At 36.7% G+C, this 22,684-nt stretch overlaps 2 protein-coding genes across 9 annotated transcripts in view; one reads left to right on the top strand and one right to left on the bottom strand.

Moving 5' to 3' along the window:
• Positions 1-3,943, top strand: part of EML6 (EMAP like 6) — a 269,209-nt gene extending 265,266 nt beyond the window's left edge. For 3 of the 5 annotated variants that reach the window (XM_057497201.1, XM_057497200.1, XM_036925951.2), the window contains 2 exons: positions 38-138; positions 1,768-3,943. In XM_057497201.1, coding sequence (XP_057353184.1) covers positions 38-138; positions 1,768-1,792 — 126 coding nt within the window. In that variant the 3' untranslated portion in view covers positions 1,793-3,943. Of the gene's footprint in view, positions 1-37; positions 139-1,767 lie in introns of those variants that run through there. The other 2 variants (XR_008995844.1, XR_008995845.1) reach the window with 2 other exon arrangements.
• RTN4 (reticulon 4) overlaps positions 3,816-22,684 on the bottom strand; it is a 72,552-nt gene continuing 53,683 nt past the window's right edge. For all 4 annotated transcript variants that reach the window (XM_036925959.2, XM_036925960.2, XM_036925961.2 and 1 more), the window contains 6 exons: positions 18,204-18,411; positions 14,185-14,323; positions 5,929-5,998; positions 5,371-5,417; positions 5,108-5,166; positions 3,816-4,753 (listed from right to left, as the gene is read on the bottom strand). In XM_036925959.2, coding sequence (XP_036781854.2) covers positions 4,711-4,753; positions 5,108-5,166; positions 5,371-5,417; positions 5,929-5,998; positions 14,185-14,323; positions 18,204-18,411 — 566 coding nt within the window. In that variant the 3' untranslated portion in view covers positions 3,816-4,710. The remainder of the gene's footprint in view (positions 4,754-5,107; positions 5,167-5,370; positions 5,418-5,928; positions 5,999-14,184; positions 14,324-18,203; positions 18,412-22,684) is intronic.

The raw sequence follows: 22,684 nt of genomic DNA, 5'->3' as shown, positions 1-22,684 counted from the left end.
AGGTCCCTTAACTGTCTCCATTCACTTTTGCTCACAGGCCAAACATAAGCGATACTTTGGTCATTCAGCTCATGTGACAAACATCCGTTTCTCTCATGATGACAAGTATGTGGTCAGCACTGGAGGAGACGACTGCAGGTACCAACCAGTTAATCTGGGTCCAATTCCCCAGGCCTGGCCCTCACTCCCTCTTCTCCCCACCTCAGGTATCCTGGCACCTCCCAGGGGAATGGGGAGAGGATAATAAACAGGAGACTCAGTGAATCCTAATGAAGAACAGTCTTCCCAAAGTTAAGGTAGTCTCTGGTGACTCCCAGGCCAAATCTTCAGGGGTCTGTGCCCCACTAGAGCTGTCCTGGGATTGGGGAGAAGCCAAGGGCATGTGGTAACTGCTCAGAGCTCGGCTGGTTGGAGGCACAGGTAGGTGATTCATGATGGCTGACTGCAGTAGGAGCTCTTGGACAGCCCATGGCATCACTGCATTTAATCAGGACGTCAGAATGACCTTGATCCATAGGTCTTTTAACTCCTAACTTCCAATTGATCACTAGAGTTCTTAAGATGGATGATCAATCCACAGCCAAGAAAGGTTTAAAAAATAATATTGAGTCTCAGTCACCCTGACAAACAAGCAGGGCAAGAGTTACCCAAATTTACACATTAGATGAGGAGTGAAGCCATTAGGCTCAGTGTTAGTAGCTGAACCTCAACCAGCTATTTGGGCTCCTGAGCCTCGGCTGCTTTTGACCTTAACTGCTGCTCAGTGTGAAATGGGCACATGTTCCACATGAGGCAGGACTGGCCTCCCATTGTTTTGGAAGGATCCCTGGTAGCCTGCTCCAGGGATGCCACCAGCCTCTTCTCATTTCTAAGAAGGCAGCTTTCTTCTGTCCCTCCACCAAGGGCATTTCTTACTTGGATTGTGGAGGACCAGGACAGCCTAATCACTTAGCTTTTTCACATCTAATGTAGTTGAAGGGCTTTATGGCAACATGAATATAGGTTTCTGTTCAGCCCAGAAACTTAGGGGATAAAGTAAAACTCTGATGAAGCAGAAATGCATGCTTTCCTGTTATTTTTTAGTGGTGTGAAGAAGGCTGTGGAAGAGGCACCCATAGACAGTTTCAACCCACTTTCTACCCAAAAGCATTGGGAGGAAAATGGTCCCAAAAGATGCTTTCTGACAACCTGCCCGGGAGCGCCTGTCTCCCATCTGCTGTGCCAACTGCTGCTGGCACTTAGAGCCCTTGAGATAGTATTGACAGCAGCTCCATGTGGAGGAGAAACACCATTTGAATTGCACCAAAGTGTGAACAAGCTAGCAATTAGAGACCTAAGTGAACTGGTCATAAAAGGCTTAGAAGTGACCCTGACAATGTCGGACCCCTAGGCCTCTGCAGCCATGGGAGCCCACTGTGACTCCTGGCTCTGTGCCGAGCACTAGAACAGGCTGTCCTGCTCAAGTGGAGTTGACAAAGCCTTTCAATAGTAACGAGAGTGTGAAGTCACACTGCCCAGGTCCTCATGCTCAGCAGATGCTCAGGCTGCTGAAAGAGCTAAACATAAAACACAGACCTTTTTAAAACAAATATATCTTTAATTAGTGGCAAGATCCATGGTTTCCTTTTTGAAATAGAAACTGAAATGTCCACTGTTATCACCTGAACTTGACAATGGAGCACTTGACAAGATTGTTTAGTTTGGTTGCATAACGGAATTATGATGGTGTCCAGCCATGCAAAATGACTGTTCCATCTGCCTTTTCAGTGTATTTGTGTGGCGATGTCTATAATGCCGGAAACCTCGTCATTTTTTGCTGACACTGCCACCACCCAGCAACTGCAGAGGCAGTGACGGGGCATCTTGTCACCACCCGCCATGGGCAACACACTGAAGGGGTATGAGTGCCCCCACTCTGCGATCTCCAAAACTGTGATGCCAAGAAGAAAGGTCAGTTCTCAAACGTTAAGGCTGCTTGCCTCTGTTCCTGAGACTATACCTACTAAGTACATTGACAAAAAAATCCTATCCAATAATGTAGCCCACTAACAAAATTTAAAGCCTCGGTTACCCTTAACAATATGTAGCTTTTAGTTTGCATCAAACCTTTTACAAAAAAGATGATTTACTATTACGTTTCTATATACTTTAAAAATGTTCATTTTTACAAATTAGTTGGAACAAGACAGCTTAAGTTAGATGCACTGAAGTACCAGAAATATCGATAGCCTCTGTTCTCCACATTTAGCTTTCAAACCAAATGAGCCATGTATAAACAAGTTGAGAAACTTAATTTTTTAATATTTCATTTGCAGAGTTTTATATCCATTAAGTGCCTTTGAAAGTTTCCAGTTGTGTGGGCTGCTGTCTCACCTCCCACAAATTATCTCCTTTCTGCATATGGTGCTAAAACTTCAAAACTGAGGAGGGCTACAGGACCCTCAGCAGATTCCTGGTCTGTCACCCATGTCATGTGTTCATGTCAAGGCTTCCTAAATGAAAGACATCAGTTACCTGCTTAGGAAATAGTGGTTATAGGAAGGTGAGCAGCAAAGAAACGTCAATTCAGGAGGGAGGGTATAGAATGGGTTTTCATTGTGTTCAGTGCCAAACTCACAAAATCCAAAATAAAATTCAAATAAACCTCTACTGCTACAAAGTAGAAACAAAAAATAAAAATTCAAGTGGGTTCAAATAGGCTGATTTATCTTGTTATAAAATGGTAATCAGTGAGGTGAGAAGAGGCTGTAACTGGGTTTACCACTCCCAGAATGGGGTTGACTTGACCCACTGATTTGCTTCAGGTGAAATATATAGGAGAAGCCTGAATTTAAATGTCTCTGCAATATAAATTTCTAAGCCCAAGCAATACTTGGTAAATCAAGCTCAAACAAAATATCTAGCTTAGAGTCCCTTGGAGTTGGTTGGATGACAGAATATGACTTGGAAAATATTAACCAGAAGACATCCCTAACCCACCTCAGTCATACTTCACACTTGGCCTCCCACTGGCTACAGGAGGGGCTGACGGCACACACCGCAAGGAAGGCCCGTGAGGGACTGGTTACTCTGGGCACGTACATACCAATTAGTCCTTCCGGTCAGTAAACTAGAATTCTGGATCTTGAGTTACTGGCTATTTGCAGTTGTCAGTTTAGAGAAAAGGTGAAATGAAGCAGTTTCATTTAAATAGATTAACATTTATCACAGAAGTGCTTCAGCATTCTAAATGGATTAAATCACTCACTGAACTATTTTTATATGCCAAATTATTAATGCCTTACATCAATCCACCAATAGGTTGTCGGGCCCCCAGTTAGAGTCCCTACTCAGTCCTGATTGTTTTCCGTATCATGTGACTGGTGATGCTGAGTGATAACCATGTCTGCCTCTACTGTACCACTGACCTTTCATAATTGGATCTTGCATTGAAATAACCATGTGGAAGAACAAATTGATCAATGATGATATGTACAATTATATTTAAAGAGCAATAGTGTGTGTCCAGAAAACTTCTTAAATCTTATTTGTAAACATTTATATGGTATGATTTTATGTTCACAAATCTTACACTGTATTCTACTATGTTAAAATACTCTACTATGTTAAAATATCGGTGCATGAATTTATTTTCAAAGAATATATAATTTAAAAACATTTTGGTATGTGTCAAATAAATTTGATTATGTAAGGATAGCTGCACTGTGAGCTGAAAGCCTTTCTGAAAGTGTAAGTGACCACTCACTGGTTGAAGCAAAGTCTACCCTTTGTGTATCCATCTGCAGCAGTTTGATGAAACCAAAATACCAAACATATTTTAAGTCTATAAGCTTTATTGATACTTTGCTTTTACAGTTCACAATGCATTCCACATATTTAGTTCAGTACAGCTTAAACCACAATTGTATAAATCAATTTCTTACATAACAATGTTTGATATTTGCACACGTTTTTGGAAGCATTAGATTCAGTCCATAGATTGAGTTTGTGACAAAATTAACTACAGTAAGTCTGTGCAATGAAGTTGAACAACGAGTTCTATGTGCATGACATTGTTTCATGTTGAAAACAGATGGTAGTGCTCCTAGAAATACTTTTTTTCTAGCTTATGTGCTTCGGAACTATACATGTATACCAACGACTGAAATATCAAGCACTGTGGGGCAGCTGGAAGGTAAAGGTCTAAGCTTTGTGAAACACTATACATATAATCTATATTATATTGGCAATTAATATAACAGTAAAATTCACAATATACCTTAGAACATACCAGAAAAGCAAGCTTTTTGCTCCCACTTTAGTGGTATGACCTCGTCTAAACATTTCATTTCAGAGAATCTGCATCAATCTACACAGACCATACACAGTACACCAACTGTGAAAAGGATTTTCAGTTCCACTTTGCAAGTCCCAAAATACAGCAAGACTACCTGCACCAAAGTCAATACACGGCTTTCTCAGATCTTTTTTATTCACCAGTGCCTCACGTAGGAAAGACAAATATGATTAAGTCCATACATAGCAGCTTACGATACTTAAGATGATGAACAACACATGGCAGTCAAGACAGGTAATTTTTCCTCAGACACTGCATTGCTAAAAATAAAGATCTGTGAAACTGCCCTGCAATGTCACGGTTTCATTTTTCCCTGACCCTCCCCCATGTACTCAAATGAATATCCCCTTTAAAGATAATTATTTCGGGCTTTTTCATTCAGCTTTGCGCTTTAATCCAGGGATTTTTGCTTGGAGTCTACATATGAAAAGGAGGGAAAAAAGGTCAATGTAAATATTTTTAAAGAATTATGTTTTCTGCTACTTAAACTACTATTTGTGTATTGCTCAGCTTATACAAGAAATGAACTCCTAAGGCTGTCATACTACAAGCTAGAATTTTGCCTCATGAATTAGATTTAAACAAAGCCTTAAATACACATACAGAAATCAATGATCCAAATGTTAGAAAAAATATCTTTTGGCAACTCTGTCACACTTAAGGTCTGAGCTTTGCTAGTCATTGTGCCAATAAGATGAAAATACTGCACTGCTCTCAAAGTCCAGTAGACCTTATCCTTAGTAGAAGTTGTTGCAGATTTTAAATACTTACTTAGCCATAGCATCTTTAACATTCTTGTTTGCAAGTCCTAGATAATGGTCTATCTGTGCCTGAAAGAGAGGTATAAAGGAGTTACTAGAAAATTACCATTGCTAAAGAATCTCATTAACCATTAAGATGTTCCCACAAACCAAAGGCTTACAATCCCACCAAATTTCTCACATTTATAAAGCTTTGGAAACTGGCACTGGTACATCTAAGTTCCACATTGTACAATGAGCTCTGTATTCTGAAATCTGCAGTTAAGAAATTACCTGATGTCGTTCATAAATAACAGGAATGCTGAAGAGTGAAATCAGAGCTGAAAAAGGAAATACACAACCTTTAGAGTAGACTGGTATGATGTGGAATAAACACTAAAAAGCTATCAAACTGGCAACACTATTTACATAGCCAGGCAATGTTCCTAATGAATGAATAAATACACAGATCTCCTTGATGCACATGCTGGTGGGAGATACTGCAGAACAATGAATTAACGAAGGAAGGCTGCAGGAACCATTTCTGGCTTCAAATCACCCAGCTTTCATAAAATACAGGCATCTCTGGTTCACTCAGTTTACAACTGCACCATCAGATAAGGTTGCGCTTGATCTGGTTCATCACTGTCAGCTGGAGCAGTCTTCAGGAACTAAAGTAGCTTTCAGTGAACAGTGTCAGCAGTTTATTCAAAGTGATCACAACCTCAAACGTACATCTTGTATTTTTCCTACAGTATGAGACTATTCTCCATTACGGTGTCTCTCAGCTCCCTGCCCACGATCTTCTTCCTGCAGTTTTTCTTTACAATGGTTTTATAGACTTAGACTTACCCAGAATCAGTAGTGTCAGTCCATTGAACAAGGCACCAACGTAGGTAAATACCCACATCAACACTGCAAACTGTAAGAAAATAACATTAGCCTATTAAAGACAAAATTCAAGTAAAGTTTCGTAAGCTTTGAAATAAAAGCATCCCATCTAAATGCCAACCTACCACAGACACACTCTTTGGAGACTTGGTAAGGTAATATGGACATTACATTTCTATGTCACCAGGCTCACTTCAGAACTTCAGAATCCTAGTTAAAACAACAGATTTGATTCACTTTCTGTGGACTACATCACCAAGTAGTTGAATCTGTTTTCTCTGAGATCAGAAAAATGCCAAAGGTACACCTTATTATCCCTCCAGTTCTAATACAGCACTTAGCTTTTAAATGGGGAGACTGAAAAAGGCATGGGAATTAGCTATTAAAACTGATTTCAGAGTACTAACAAGTTAAGTGCTTGAAGATCTACTTGAGCTAAATAATTTAGACATTAAAATCCCGGACACCTGAATAAGCAATAATGCGGCAGGGAGTGCATTATCGGTGAGACTAGGTGCAGACACCAAAAATACCACCTCTGGCATTTTATTAGGGATTTGAGGTGCTGTCTTCCCAGTGACATGTTTTAATAGCCAGAGTTAGCCCTGGGAATAAGGCACCTCAAACTTTCATACCTATTAATAAAGCTGACCATTATTACTGTTCTAGCCACTGCCTCCTTTACATATTTAATAAACACTAATATAGTTCTTGTTATATTAGTATTGGACACTGTTTTAAATGCTTTACAAATATAAACTCATTCCTCTGAACACGTTTATAAGATAGGTACTATTGCTACCAATGCAGTGCAGACACTGAAGAGTACAGAAATTCCATAACCTGCCCGAGATCAGATCTCACCATCCCCTCCAGGGACTGCAGTGAATTGACTAAACTCCTACTTGAGCAATCCTGATCTCACAATCTGGGATTATTGTTTTTAATCACCAAATACGGCAGTTTGGAAAAGGTATGGCTTCTAAAAGTGATTTCAAGAATTCCATTATTTCCTTTCCATACTTTAGTTTATTCATGAATGGCTAGACAAGAGGATTTCAAACTTTTCCTCCAGTTCTAAAACTTGGGAACCTCACATAGTACACAAAGACTCAGTGATATGTTTGAAGCAGTTCTTGAAGACTTATAAACACAAAGTCAGCCTGAATCTTATTAAATATTCATCATCAGCAATTCCTTTACTTACTATTAAAAGCTTTTGAGTGTCTAGCAATTGCTTTGCCCTACTTAGTAGCTAACATCATCACAATGGTGATGATTTAGGTCCAGGTAACATGGTATACGTGAGCAGAGGTTAGAGAGGAGTTAGCACCTCCATCACCTAAAGCAACATCAGTAAACTTTTTTCTGGATAGCAAGATAATGAAAATAAACATTTTAGGTTTTGTGGACTGCAAGGGGTCTCCTCTCTTTGAATATTATCCTTAAAAATGTAAAAACAATTCTTAGCTCCCAGGCTGTATAAAAACAGGCAATGGGCTAGACAGAGAGCAGTGTGCTGACCCTTGACTTAAAGTATATCTTTCTTCATGCAGTCACTCATTTAACCAAACTTGGCTGAATGCCTACTATGAGCTGGGTACTGAGCAGTAATTAAGGTGTTTAAAATCTAGTGGGCTTATTTACTGCAGGTTAGGAAGACACTTTGGATTTCTCTACCAACTGTCAGAACTACAAATAGCTACACTCTAGTTACCCATACAACTGAATTTAACTGATGTTCAAGTGAGCAAATGTCAAGCATTCTTAACACCTGTCAAAAGAAAAATCAAAGATTAAATGCTGCCTTGGTCTTAGCAACTGCTATGAAACGACTGGTAGAAAGGCCTGACACATGATTCCACTTAGCAAGCCTTCCCCACCCCCTCACTTAGGTTTACAGACTCCTATTGCAGAGACTAAACAAATTCTGCACATAAGTTTACTACAGAACAACAGAGCTATTTTTATCCATTATCACCACAAGTCTAAGGGGAAAAGAGTCAAACTTCCACAATTTATAAGAAATTGCTGTAGCAATGATACCCCTACCATGACAGAATCAGGTACTCACACACAAGCTAAAAATAAGTCCTAATTTGGTCCTGGACTCACTGACAAGGCCACATTCCCAGTCCACAAGGGAAGAAGCCCTGGACTTCACACCTGGGCTATCAAATATCACTGGACTTGCCTCTTGAAGGACACTTTTCCGAAAAGCCACACTACCCAGAGGCAAAGAGGGGAGAGGGAGACCTCAGATGCCTGTGGAGCCTGGCCGTGCTCTGAGGAGAACAGATACATGCATTCTCCCTCTCAAGGAGGCCCTCCACAGCCCCAGTCCATGGACTGATACCACCTAAGTATTCCAGAATAATGTTGCCAAATTTTTCTATTTTAAGAGAGAAAAAAACAGAAATTCACAGAATTTTTAAATGTTGCACTTAAGTTTGGGTAAAATTTAACACTTCAAAGCCCAAAACAAAAATACTGGGAAAGGGTTTCCAGAGAACACACCATCAGAGGAGAAAGGAACAGTGGTAAGAACTGGCGCCTATAAAGCAACTGTACAATTATTGCAACTGTTAAACAGTAACAGCAGCAACTAGCATTTCTTTGAACATTCATTAGGTCAGTTAACCTCATTGTAACCACAAAGGCTAGGTACTGTTATCATCCCCCACAGAAGAGGAAACCAAGACATAAAAAGATTAATAAGCAAGTTACCAGACCAGAGGTCACAGTGATCTCAGGTTTATCTGACTTGAGAACCTATCTGCTCTGCTATACTGTAAAATCACCTACAGAGTAACCATTAGTAATGGGAATTTGTCAAGAATATGCATGCTACTAAGAAGAGGCAGGAAAAAGGTCAATAAACATTTTAAAGAAACAAACTGGCAACTCTCATTTTGGACCTACACATTCTATGCTATTCCATACTTTGTAACATTACAGCCAGTGCATATTAACTGTGGAAGTCAAAGCTCATCTCTCTTTGGGCAGTAGTGATACTGGAAGAAAGAGGGCCCAAAGTACAGTGAAGTCTAATAAGTACCTACAGAAAGAGGGCAAGGGTCATGCCATGTTTGTCTTTCATCCAGGGGAATAGGGAATTAAATTTAACTGTGTATCACATACCTCATTAAAAAGCTCTGCAGATTTTTTATTACATGATGTCTCAATGCAGGTTTGGGATGGGGCATTTTTAAGGAAAATGAAGGAATAGTGCTTAACACAATTTCAGAAATTACTTTTGCAATTCTGACACTTTCAAACTTTTTCTGCATTTTTAAACATTGAAGACTTACTTTTTTTGACATCTGCAGCCTCATTCATTAGTATCAGTTTGACTTCTCTCTACATTTTCCCCCAACCCATTTCCCTTCTAGTTTTAATGTGAGCCAAAGAAACCAGAAAGGAAACTGTCAAAATGTTTATGTTCATCATCACCACGTGAGAGCCTGTGAGCCAGATGTAAATGTTCTTTGGGTCAGCTATTTCTGGAGTTCTGGACTTTTTTGGCTCACTTTCATATTTAGGATTGCATTCTGGAACATTATGGTTGCCAGGCAACTATAGTTAGACATTTTCTTACTGTTTTAGTGTATATTTTCACTGAGCCCAGCAGAGACTAGCTTATGTTTTTTTTTTCTAAAGAGGGGGATAAGTTGGGAGAAAGTATAGCCTGAGGTTTACAGCTTAATGTCACAACTTTTAAAAACAGCGACTCTGCAGGCAGTGCCCCCAGAAAAATTCAATCACAGTTTCACTGGATGGGACTCCCACCTCTCCCTTCCCAAGTATCAGTATATTTTATCACTCCCCCAGCTGGTTCCAAAGTACAGCCAAGACTGAGAACTACTGTTTTAAAACAAGATCCCCTTTCAAAAATATGTTACATGGAAGGTCAATCAGAGGAACAGAATTAAACCTTAACTAAGTGGTTTAAATGTGTTCAACTATCTTATACTAGTTTTATGGTGGTAATGGATGTTATTTAAACAAGGTTGACAAATATCACTAGATCAAATAGTTACCCAGCCTCTTTCTGACTTCTCAGAGACTACCGTAAACTTACAGTAGACTCTCCAAGAAAAGAATATATACCCCCAGCTTTTGCAACTTAATTTTTCTAGAGAACATTTCTCCTCTACTTCCCCATCAATCATTTTCCTGCACTTTGTGTCTGGCACTCATTGGAACAAACCCACTTTAAGAAATATAACCTTTAAAACCAATCCTGAGGATTGGCCAAAATATTTGGCTGTGGTGAAATTTTATACAAATGTTTAAGTTCTACTGAAATGAATTAGAAATATTTTATCACTGACTTTGCCCATAATATTTGACTAAAATTAATCCTTTGGAAAATGGACTATTGCTCAAGCTATAGACACTTGATATCTTTTTCTAGGACTTAGAAGCTTTTAGCTAATTTCAAAGAAGCAGAACAAATGGAATGATTATGTGAGAATTTAAAGGAGTAATCTGCAGGACTGATCCTATTTTTATTTGTCCAAGTCAGCCACCAGGAGACCAAGACCAGGAAAAAAGAAAACCGCCATCTCACTTCAGATTTTTTCAACAGACCTGATGAGCCTTGGAGTTTATTTCTTTGATCACATTTGAAAGAACAGGCTCATCCCTCACATTGCCAAAAAAGAAAAAGTAACAAGCAAGAAGAATAAATTTACATGCTAAGAATAGTGGCTCTAAAATTTTCAATTTCTGAGGAAGGTGGTTTCAAACAGAAGTGGTAGTATTGTGACCCAGAACCTAGAATTATATAAATTTGAGGACACCAAACATTTATGAAGACAGTAAGCTATAGAGAACTTCTTTCAAATTTTTGTTTAAAAGCTATTATTTTAAATAAGTCACAGAGCTTGAACTATGTCTATTTTCTAAATGAAAAAATTTATAAATGAGCCTAATTCCCACTGTTCTTTCTTGAAATTACAGTGGTTTACCATTTTCTTAGCTATGAATCAGACAATATCAAAGTAAATCCAATCAAAAACTGGTTCCTATAAAATCTTTAAAACTCCGTGTTATTTAACAAGATGACAAATTCATCTAAAACGAGAAAGACTGGGGCTCTATATTAGCAAACTTTCACAGATTAAGATCTAAACATAGGAAATAAATCAGTCTAAAAGGGAAAATCAATTTTTCCTTTACTTAAAAAAGTAAAAAAAAGAATGAGAATTGAAAATGCCATGTTTTGCTTACTACAGGGAGAGAGAATATGACTCTCCTACCAGCTGCTATGGCTAAGACGCAAAAAAAGTACTAGAAGGAAAATCTTTTTTTTTTACCCTAAATGCTCTCTAAAAAAAACTGGAAGAGTGGCAGATGCTCAATGAACTTCCTTTTCTCGTAGGATTACTGTTAAGTTACTTTAATAAAGAGCCAAGTCTGTTAAGTTTTTTATCAGCTTCCTTTTTCAGTAAGACTTTTATGCAAGTTGCCTATACGCTTCTTCAGTGGAAACAGATGGAATCTGTACTGCTCAGTGACATTAAGAAAAGATTTAATTTTAATTAGAGTAAAATTTTAATTTTTAAAAGTGGTTAAAACATAAAAAGAAAAAGTTTTATTGGCATTGGAGGTACCCTAGGTCCCAGGAGAGGAAAAATCCAAAATCATTTAAGTAACTATAAAGTCCCCCTTGTGGCAGAATCCCACAAGGTTTATCAGGGAAGGCACTTTGTGTGCATCTGAGTTACCAACCTTTGTACCTTTCCATCAGGAGAAAAAGACATACCTTGCCTTATTCTTTTCCCTCAACAGATTTTGAGACCTAAATGCAAAGTTCATTCTATGTGTTAATATGTTGAAGCAAGTGTTATTTATTTGGAGCACTGAATGAATCACCCCTGGGGGAAGTCACCAAGCAGCTTTACTTGAACTCTAGGTTTGACAAAAAAGTACCATTTGGGAAAACCATTAAAATAACTTTTCTTCTTTTATTTTTTCTTTTCAAAAGTATTGCTAATTCTTATGGAGAAAAAGTAGTAAACTATAATTCTAATGCAAGTCTTTTTTTCCCCTTAATATTAAGAAACAAAAAAAGTTTTAAAAATATAAGTAAACTTCATAAAAATTAAGTGTTTCAGAAAATAAATCTATCTCATTATGTGCCACTCTCTTACTTTCAAATTAGCCAAGTCACTCAAGGCAAGCATCTATCAAGTTCAGGTTCTCTCATTTATGCTAGCTTCCTCATGAATAACATAATTGATGAAAAAAAAACCTAAGGTAATTTCTCTAAGGAAATTAAAAAATGAGGTTTAATAGCACAATGAAATTCTTTATCTTCAAAAAAACAATTTATTCATAAAATTTCCTCATTCTATTTTCTAATATCTGTGAAAAACAGATTTTAAAGGCTTTGAAAGTATTTAATAAGGCCTCCTCTAACATTTTCTCACTCTTCTAGCTTTGGCAAGTATTTCCACATCTGCAAAACTATCTGTCTAAACATATGACTGTGTATAGATGACAATAAACTCAGAAAAAACAAATAAGGTTACTTTTGATTAACCTGGAGATGGAAACTTTAAACTGAAACTTGTAAAAACTGGCACTTACTGAATCATTCCCAGATCAATTTGTTTTATTTTTAAATAGATTTCTTCAGGAATGCCTCTTCTCTCAAGAAAAATGTTGAATTATGTATAGCTGCCTTCACACAGCTACACTGTGCAAATATGAAGGATGACTTTTGGCTTTTATCTGTTTCAATTTTTAAGTCTATAAAAACAGTGACTTTCCTGTTTGGAGTTACCCCGACCACCTCTTTTGACTGCTAAATGCAGGGATGACTCTGCTGTCTGAAGGCCTGTATCACCATTTATAGATAGTGTTTCTTCTCAATCAGTGCCCACCATCTTCAACTGCACTAGTACCTTTTTGGTGATTCTTCACACAAGTTTTACCCCAGCAGTCAAGCTGTGCATAGCAAGTCTCACTTCAATGAAATAGAAACTGGTTTCTTCTAGGATCCATGTGTACAAGGTTCTATTTCATCACTCCAAAATAGTTTTATTCCCTTTAAAAACTAATCAAACATCCTAAATAACATAACCATGATCTTTTTCAGTTGCAGATTGACATCAGATAATTTCAAAGCACTACAACAGAATAAGTCACTAAATGCAAGCACTCTATAAAAGAGATAATAATGAAAGGAAACTAAATTATTAACTGTTAATGTTATTAGTAACTGAAGTTCCAAAAAATCACACAGCTGAAAATAATGTCTATCTAATGGCTTATAAAGGCTAAGATGTTTTTAAAAGCATTTTGAGCATTTAAGCCTGTCCTGAACAGTTCATAAATTGTTTCACTGAGTCTAAAGGCCCAGTCGCCCTGTTGCTGTGATATCCATGGCTTGCATGATAAATTGATGATATTTCTTGGAAATGAAAAATTATGATAATTACTACCTTAGTACATTTCTATCCAGACTTAGATTGGAAATGAGTCTCTTAAGCAAAAGTCACAGGCAAGTTCTACATAAAGGAAAAGCACTAAAGTCCCATTGCTTGGAGCTCATGTTACATTGACTGATTTAGTGCTTGCTTTCAGTCAGCTTGAACTTTGGGAGAGTTTATTTGCAAGGTGTGACTTTAACAGTAGCTATATAGCAAGATTCAAAAACTAACGAAAAACTTCTAATGAATGCCAACTGAAAATTAGAGTCTCAGGCCCACACCACCCATGACAATGGTCTCTGATAGAACCTTGAAACTTTCAACAATTACCAACTGAAGATGTTTCAGAGTACTAAAGCTTTTCCACAATAAACATTCCAAGAAAGAGTCCAAGATGTGAAACAGCTTATGTGTGAACAAATCACACACAAGCTAAGTAATTAAGTGTTAGAGGCTCTGTTAGGCAGAATAAATCACATCTGACATTAAATCTATTAAGTAATCTTTATTCTTATAATCACTTTAATTTTCTTACTTTTAATCTTTATGATATACAGAAGTATGAATTTATAACTTATCTTCTTTTAAAAGGAATAGTTCTTTCCTCCATCTTAAAACATTTGATTGGATTCTGAATTTTGAAACATAAGTTTATAGTAACAGATTTCACTGTATTTAAAATTTACTTTAATATAGAAAAATAGAATTTTATACTTTTAACTCTTTTGATATTAAATTTTGGGTGTATCAAAAAATGAAAAGCAAATAAACTTACCTTTAGAGAATCAACTAAATCATCAACTAAGAAGAGGCGTCTGAGTTCTTTTATTGTGCAGTTTACATGACCAAGAACAGAATTACTGTATTTCTGAACCAACTCCTCAGATATAGCAACTTCAGATTCCAAATATGCTCTAGAAAACAAAACACATCATAACTGTCACTGGTTGGAGTGACTTTTCTCTGGGTGTATGTAAAAAAAGACATTAATAAAATATTTTAGTAAAAGCCTACTGTTTCCAAATTAAGCACAATAAAAATGCACTAAGCAAGGGGTATTTACTGATACATGCTGTCAGCTGAAAAACACAGAAAAGCTTTGAAGCCAGACTGATCTAAGCTTGAATCTTAAGCTCTGCCATTTACTTGGCTATGTAATTTTGTAAAGTTATTTAGCTTCCCTCTAAACCTCAGTCTCCTAATTTATAAAATGGAGATAATGAAGACTCAATTAGTAAAGTTCCTTAACACAGTCATGCACAAAGCACTCAGTAAATGGTAGTTATTCTTATGATTTGATTTTTTTCTTCAAGTTAACATTATGTTGTCTCATCAAGTGCTCCTAACAAAGGTCCTTTTCATTTCCAAATGCTGTACTACACTCTCTTAGCCTTAATCTTTAGGGGACACTGTCCATCTTAATCTTTAGTATGTCAAGCCTGAGATTGTGAAATTGCTTTCTAAAGTATAGTGGCAATCCCAGTAAAACATATTAGTTACTGTCCATTTAGATATCCAAATCTAGCCTGAGATAGCTGGAACCATTAAACTGAAGAAGACAACTGTCATGGAGGAAATAAGTCATCTGCAGGAATGCAAGGAATTGTTTCATTAGTTATTGTTTTAAAGAAGCGATTTTATCTTGGCAGAATAGAACCAAATCAGAGTGCTAAGCATTCTCTTGTATCTATTGGGAGTAGCTCCTTACCCAGTCCCTCTTCAGCACTTCCCCATGTCAGAGACACTAGTTACTTACACTGGAAATTACATTGTCTGATAAGTCCTTGTCCCATAGTTTCATCTCTGCTATATGTCCCAAATTTCTCCTCATTTTCATTCAGTATGCCATCTCTCTAATTAAATGCTCATTATTTAGAAACTGGAACATTCAGTCTCCAAACTAGTCTCTAATCTGTGTGCACCCTAATTCATTCCTCCAGCCCATGCCAGGTTAGTTTTATTTGAGCTCTCCTAGCTAGTGCTATTTAGGCTGAACTCAGGTGGGAGTCAGGAGACTGCTACTACCTAGCTATGCAACTTTGTAAAAGGCATTTAACTTCTCTGGGTCCAACTCTACAAAATTAGAGAAACAGACCATCCTAAATCGCTTCAGACTCAATCATTCTGTGGTGCCAACTTTTCAACCAGAGCCCACCTAAGTCCTTGCTAAGGACCAAGAATGTGTATCTTTACTAGGACAATGGTCTAGCACATAGACAACTGCTATTAACCGACAAATATCAAGTTATTATTATCAAGTTACAAATGGTCAAAGATTCACATCTACCTTCACATCAGCAATAATTTACTTATGCAGTTTTGAGAAATAATAGAAAAGCTACATATATATATATATATATGTGTGTGTGTGTGTATATATATATAGTGGCTGATATAACTTCAGTTGGTTCTTTGTACTATGCTTTCACTCTTGCTGAAGACAAGATGCCTGGCCAGCAAAGGCAGCGCTCTCCATCAACAACACCCTGTGGATATTTACATTCACTGAACCAACATGTACGTGATACTAATGCAATACTAGCACTGTCATCACTCTGTTTCAATGACCACCAAGTATTAGATATGAATTGTATGATAACATCTTTACTAGTGTGGCTTGAGAACTTGGAAAAACTGTCCAATAGGCTTAAAATGGCATGTTGGCTGAATTCATTGTGTAATGATTATAAAAAGTCTTTGAGCAAAGAATAAAGTGTTTCTAAGGACATAAAGAAGAAAGAAATCACTAGTTTTTTTCCAAAGTCATCTTTAAGATCAAATGATGTATAAAATTTACATTGTAGATGTCTTAGAAGTTTTGGCTTGACAGTGTTTTATATATTTCAATAAACTACATAAAAAGCATACTCCTTTATGATTTGTGGCATGATATAACTCTACCATTTTGAAACTGCAATTTCAAGTTACTAAATTCTAAGGTTGTTTTCCCCTTTGTACATTGGTGTACCACCATCTATCTCATAGAGTTGTCGTGAAAATTAAGTCTGTACATAAAGGCTAGACACACAAGAGCCATTCAATAAATGCTAGTTTCTTTCCCAAACTTATGTAACATCTGCTTCATCAATATGAAAAGAAAGCTAGAGAGAAACAAATCCCCAGTCTTTACAATAAGCAAAATAATTTAGTAGGTCTCTCCCAGTAAAGTATGAAAACGGATTTAAGTTTACCCTTTAATATCAACTGGAAAATGTTCTAATTACATTCTCATTCATGCCCAAATACACATTTGTCTTACCAAAATTTTTATTCACAATCTATTTGAAAAAAAATTCCATATACAAAACAATTAGAGAATACTTGAAAACCACATTTAGTGCAACAGGAAATGAATTCTCAGATTATTCTGAGCCAGTGTTATGGAAACCTTCTTCAAAGAGCTAGGTCTTGAAATCAAACACAGAACCAAATAGAAACTACGACAGATTAAGGCATCTGGGGAGCTAAAAAGGCATGAAAATGGGCACAGAAAACTTTAACAGTAAATGAGAGACAAGATAAAGATATCTGGACTTTATCCAATAATGAACAGAGAGCCCTATGCCTAAAAATATAATAAAAGTGGTATCTGAGGAAAATTAATCTGGTAAGATCTGTAAGAATTGAAGTAATCTGAGGTGACCAGAGCCCAGTTTGGTAAGTGAAGTCCAGCCAGGAGTAGACAGACTTCCTGTAAACGGCCAAGTGGTAAGTATTTCAAGCTTTAAAAGCCATATGGTCTCTGTTACACCTTCTTAAATCTGTTATCACAGCACGAAAACTGTATTTCTAATAAAAATATTTACAAAGGCAGCAAGTGGGCAAAAAACAAAATTTAATTATTTTCTGTATGTGTATGCAACATCGAACTGGGAGCCTGAAATTAAGATACTAGTGGTATTACTGGTAGAAACTGACAAGTTTGAGGAAAAAAGTTTCATTTAAAACATAATGAGTTAGTGGTTGTTAGGGGCTAGATGGGGAGTGACTGCCTATGGGCACAAAGTGGGTTTTGAGTGTGATGAAAATGTAATTAAATGGTGATGCTTGTACAATTCTGTGAGTATACTAAAAACCAGTTAATTTTATAGTATGGGAATTATATCTCAATTGAAAGAAGGGGGGTGGTGGAGAAACATGCTGAGTATAAAGTGAAGGCAGAAGGCCCTAGTTGAGGTGTGTCCCATTAGCAATTAGATCTATAATCTACAGTGTGCTTGTAAAAATAAGGGCACAAGATGTAGTTTAGAGACTAGGAGCTGCTGGGGGGCGGGACGGGGGATGGGAATAAAGGGCTGTCTCCAAAGTAATGCCTTAGGGAATGAGAAGTAAACTAGATAGAGAAGGAGTGGTAAGAAAAGGTAGGCATAATGTGAAAGCACAACAGACAAATATAAACATACATTGGAAAAAAAGGTATTTCTAGTATCAGATAGAATATCATAAGCAATTAAAAAATATAACTCTCACCAATCCTAAGTTAAAGATATAGCTTCCAAAAATGTAAAATTAAATTACCAAATACATACTTCTAATAAATATTACTAACAATTAGTAGAGTGAGGCTAATGGTACATAAACCCAGTCTTTTCCATCATGAGCCTATGATAAGATCTCTTTAGGAGATCTCAAAAGCAGATGCTTCTGATACAGCTTTTTGGCAAAAATTTGCAGTTATCTTTAAGAGTAGAAAAATGTATGCTGTAACTCTACAGATAGAAGAATGAAAGTTCAATACAAACTAATTCTGTTTGCAGTGCTGCCAATGTGTGCCTTGTTTTCCAGACATCTCACCTGAATGGGTGGCCTTCATCTGACTTCTGGATAGCTTGGATCACACCCTTATATATCCTAAAGCTGATAGTCACAGAGAGTAGGGCCAAGACAATGTAGGCCGTTACACTCACAATGCTGAATACTGTCAATGAAAGCAGCAGGAATAAGCTGGCACCAAACACCACTCCAGTCTTCTTAATGTCTCTCCAGTAGAGGAGGTCAACAACTAAAAATTTAAAAAGAAGAAATACAAAATTAACATTATTTTATCCATTTGGATTTGGCACATTTATATTTATTCCACCTATAAAAATAAAAAGATCTATCAAGCAAAACCAAGTCTTAAATGTTAAAGAAAGATTAACTTTATAAGTACCCACTCTAAGTTGCATATTAGTATAATATCTGCATCTATTTTTATGCACCATAAAATGTTTTTCATCCAAATTTATTCCCTACATGTCCAAATCATTCTGGCTATACAAAAGTTATTAAATCTCTCAAGTCAAGCAGAGTACACTTCTAATCCAAAATAAAAGGTTTCTTAAAAATCATCTCAAGGGCTTTCATCTTCAAACAATGCATGATATATATTCAAATAATAGAAAAAAATCTTTACACACACTCACTGAGATACTTCCAAGACACAATATATTAACCTCTAGAAAAATCACTAATTCAAAAATTGAGAAATTAAAACTGTTAAAAACTACACCTAAGAATTTTACAGCTTTGCTTTTAAGAGATTTCTCTTTGAGAAACTTAAAAAAAAAATTGTGACCTAACCTGGCTATGATTACAAAAATTTCCTACAAAGCAAAAGACAGAGGGAAATAGCCTTCAGATTACCTGAAAAGCCACTTCTCTCTAGGAGTAGATAAACATAATGCCATAAAGTTTTAGGTGTCAAAGAAACAAATAAAAACTAAATGTGTTACACGGTTATATACTTTTTATTAATAGTAAGGAGTCAGACAAAGCCTAACTTAGCAAGTTTACTCTTGGCTTAGGGTCACAGGACCACTGCTGGGATCAAATAACCATAGACCTGTGGTCTAAAGATCTGGTTATGTGCAACCCAAGGTGGATTCTGCACTGTGCCAAAAGGCTTCTGAATTCACAGGTTAAACATAATTCATCTCTCTTGGAATTGTAAAAAATGGACAAAGGAGGATATATTCTTACAGTAAATAAGGATATACTCTTGAGTACAATTTAAAAACTTGTTATTTTTAAGGTAAAAAAGGTGACAAAGAAGGTAATATTTCTATGGGCTGCTTTGGTCTTGATCCCCAGGTCCTCTTTAGTATCTGACTTTGCTATTAGAGGTACTTCTGTGGGGAAAACTGTATGTAAACTGCAAAATGTTAGGTATTTCTATGAAGCCCTTTATTACTGTTAGTATACATCATATGAGTGAAGATTAAGATTTTTTTTTTTGAGAGGGCATATCTTATATTTATTGATCAAATGGTTGTTAACAACAATAAAATTCTGTACAGGGGACTCAATGCACAATCATTAATCCACCCCAAGCCTAATTCTCGTCAGTCTCCCATCTTCTGAAGCATAACAAATAAGTTCTTACATGGTGAACAAATTCTTACATAGTGAATAAGTTCTTACATGGTGAACAGTGCAAGGGCAGTCATCACAGAAACTTTCGGTTTTGATCATGCATCATGAACCATAAACAATCAGGTCAAATATGAATATTTGTTTGATTTTTATACTTGATTTATATGTGGATCCCACATTTCTCCCTTTATTATTATTATTACTTTTTTTAAAAATGCTGAAGTGGTAGGTAGATGTAAGATAAAGGTAGAAAACTTAGTTTAGTGTTGTAAGAGAGCAAATGTAGATGATCAGGTGTGTGCCTGTAGACTATGTGTTAATCCAAGCTAGACAAGGGCAATAAAACATCCATGATGCAGAAGATTTCTCTCAAAACAGGGGGGGAGAGATTCTAAGCCTCACCTCTGTTGATCCCCAATTTCTCACCTGATGGCCCCCCTGCGACTGTGCCTGTGTTAGGTTGTTCCTCCCTTGAGGAATCTTACCCGTCTCTGGCTAACCAGTCAGAAGATTAAGATATTTTAAATGTTCACTGCAGTGGCTGAGACACAGCAGGGGCTCAACAACATTTATCTTGTTAGGGAACATTTATTCCATTCGCCTAAATATGATTTGATTTGGGTGCTATTAATTTAACATTCTACATCTGACTTAGAATGTTTTAGCTTAGTTTAAAATAATTTAGCTTAGTTTTCAACTATTTATTTAAGTTTTCCCCATCTCAAGTTTGAACCAACCCTGTCTAAAATATTGACATCAATTTTGTTCTATTCAACTTGTTTCTACTATTGTACCAATATGCTAGCAACTGAGAACTGTCAGAACTTGAAATAGTGTATCTGTGCTGTTAAAATGACATCATGAATAAAAGGTCATATTGAATAAAGAGGGAACAGCAATGCTAATAGTTTTCTGACATTCAGCAAACAATGAGCTGATACTACTCAAGAAACTCAACCTAGTAGAATGAAACTAGAAAATCTGAAAATGGGGACACAGACTTCTTTAAAATCCTGTCCAATTCTAAAATACTACAATTCTAGGAAGATGTTAAGACACATAAAAACAATGTCAATAAAAGTAATACTGCACTGTCATGAGAATTCAGAAAAGGAATAAAATGAAATGTTAAAAGACTTTGTGAAAAAGACAGAAATTGAGCTGGGTCTTTAAGAATGAATAGGATCTAGAAAAATCTAGAGGTGTTGGCCTCCTCATAAGTCTCTGCTAGCAATGGCTCTAATGAGGCAGGGTTTTGCTTTGTTTTGTTTTATAAAGGAGGATCAGGGACATAATGATAAAAATAGCCCCTGGTAACATAATTTTTTCCTGGGAGGTTCCCCACAACAGTGGCTTATAGAAGACAAAGCACTTAGGCTCCCAAGGGATCACCTGCATTCAAATATTAGCTCCATAACGCCCAAGCTGTATGACCCCAGGCAAGTCGCTAAATGCCTCTACACTTTAGTGTCTTCATCTGTGCATACAAGTAGGAATGATCTTAATCACAGATTCTGAGGATTGAGTGAGATGATAACAAAATTTTTCATTAATAAGATAATGAATAGAAAGCAAAACATAGTGCATAGAGTAAAATACTAAACAATGTCAGGATTATTTGTTCTTATTACAAATACCTATTACTATCAGTTTTCTTATTCAGGTAATTTAACAGTAAACATAAAGAAAAGAAAACTTCAACTTATGGTTAACTTGTAAGTTAAATTGTATTGCTGTGTTATAAACACACTACTTTATAAGCACATGGAAAAGAATTTTAAAATACTTAAGTTTTTACTATTACAGGGCAAATAAAAGTTGATAACCTAGAAGAATCAGCAAATATGGTACACCTCAAATCTATTTTTATATGAACAAATTGCTCCTTTATAAAAATAATCTGGTTCTCAAAGTGCTCCAAAACATTTATTAACCTTTAAAATCACAACTGCTGGTTAAGTTAAAATAAATGCAGATATCCTCACTATTCCTTACCGATATTAAAAACTACTCAGTAAAACCTGATTATGAAATAAATGACTGTAGACTTCAGAGGTATGTATAATATAAATTAATATCTAACTGAATTATCTAATATGATAGAGTCACTGTCCCATTTCAATTACTAAATAAGAACTAGTTATAATCAGGTCATGATTTCCATAAAGATGGATATGGAAGAAGGAAATGTCAGTGACTGGGATTCAAGAGACCCATATCCTAGTATTGGCTCTGTAACTGCTCATTTTAGATAAGACTCCAACTTCCCTGGACCTCAGGTTTATTATCATTAGTGAATAAGGCATTCAATAAATGATCTCTCTTTTCTCTTAAAAAACTGACGTGGTTATTGTTGTGCCCAAAGTCACGAATCCCAGAAGACCACCAAGGAGCCAACACCGATGCAAAAGCAAAGAGCCTTTATTCAAGCTAGCTCGAGCTCAATCTCTCATCTACACCAATGTAGTGGCAAGATGCCAGAGAAAGAGAGCACATTTTCCTCAGAACAAAGGTTTTATGGGTTTCCAGGGCAGTTTGGGGGTGGGGGGTGATGGCCGTGGCCCTGGCTGATTGGCTGGGCCTGGGGGTAGTTGGGGGGTGATGAGTCGTGGCTTTGGTCAGTTGGCAGGGTCTAGGGGTGGTGGGTGTACTTCTTGCTGACTGGAGGGGAGAGAGACCAAGCTCCGATTGGGTGAAATAGGATCCGGGTCCCAATTGGCTGAGGTAGGATCTGGGTCTCAATTGGCTAAAATCGAATCTGGGAGCTTGCCCTTTCAGTTATGAACATATCTCCCCAGGAAAGGAAACAAAAGCAAAAATGAAAAAGTGAGACTATATCAAGCTGAAAAGCTTCTGTACAGCAAAGGACACCATCAATAGAACAAAAAGGTACCCTACAGTATGGGAGAATATATTCATAA

This window comes from Manis pentadactyla, chromosome 2, assembly GCF_030020395.1.
Source record: "Manis pentadactyla isolate mManPen7 chromosome 2, mManPen7.hap1, whole genome shotgun sequence".
Taxonomy (NCBI): domain Eukaryota; kingdom Metazoa; phylum Chordata; class Mammalia; order Pholidota; family Manidae; genus Manis; species Manis pentadactyla.
This window is presented reverse-complemented; position numbering and strand designations above follow the sequence as displayed.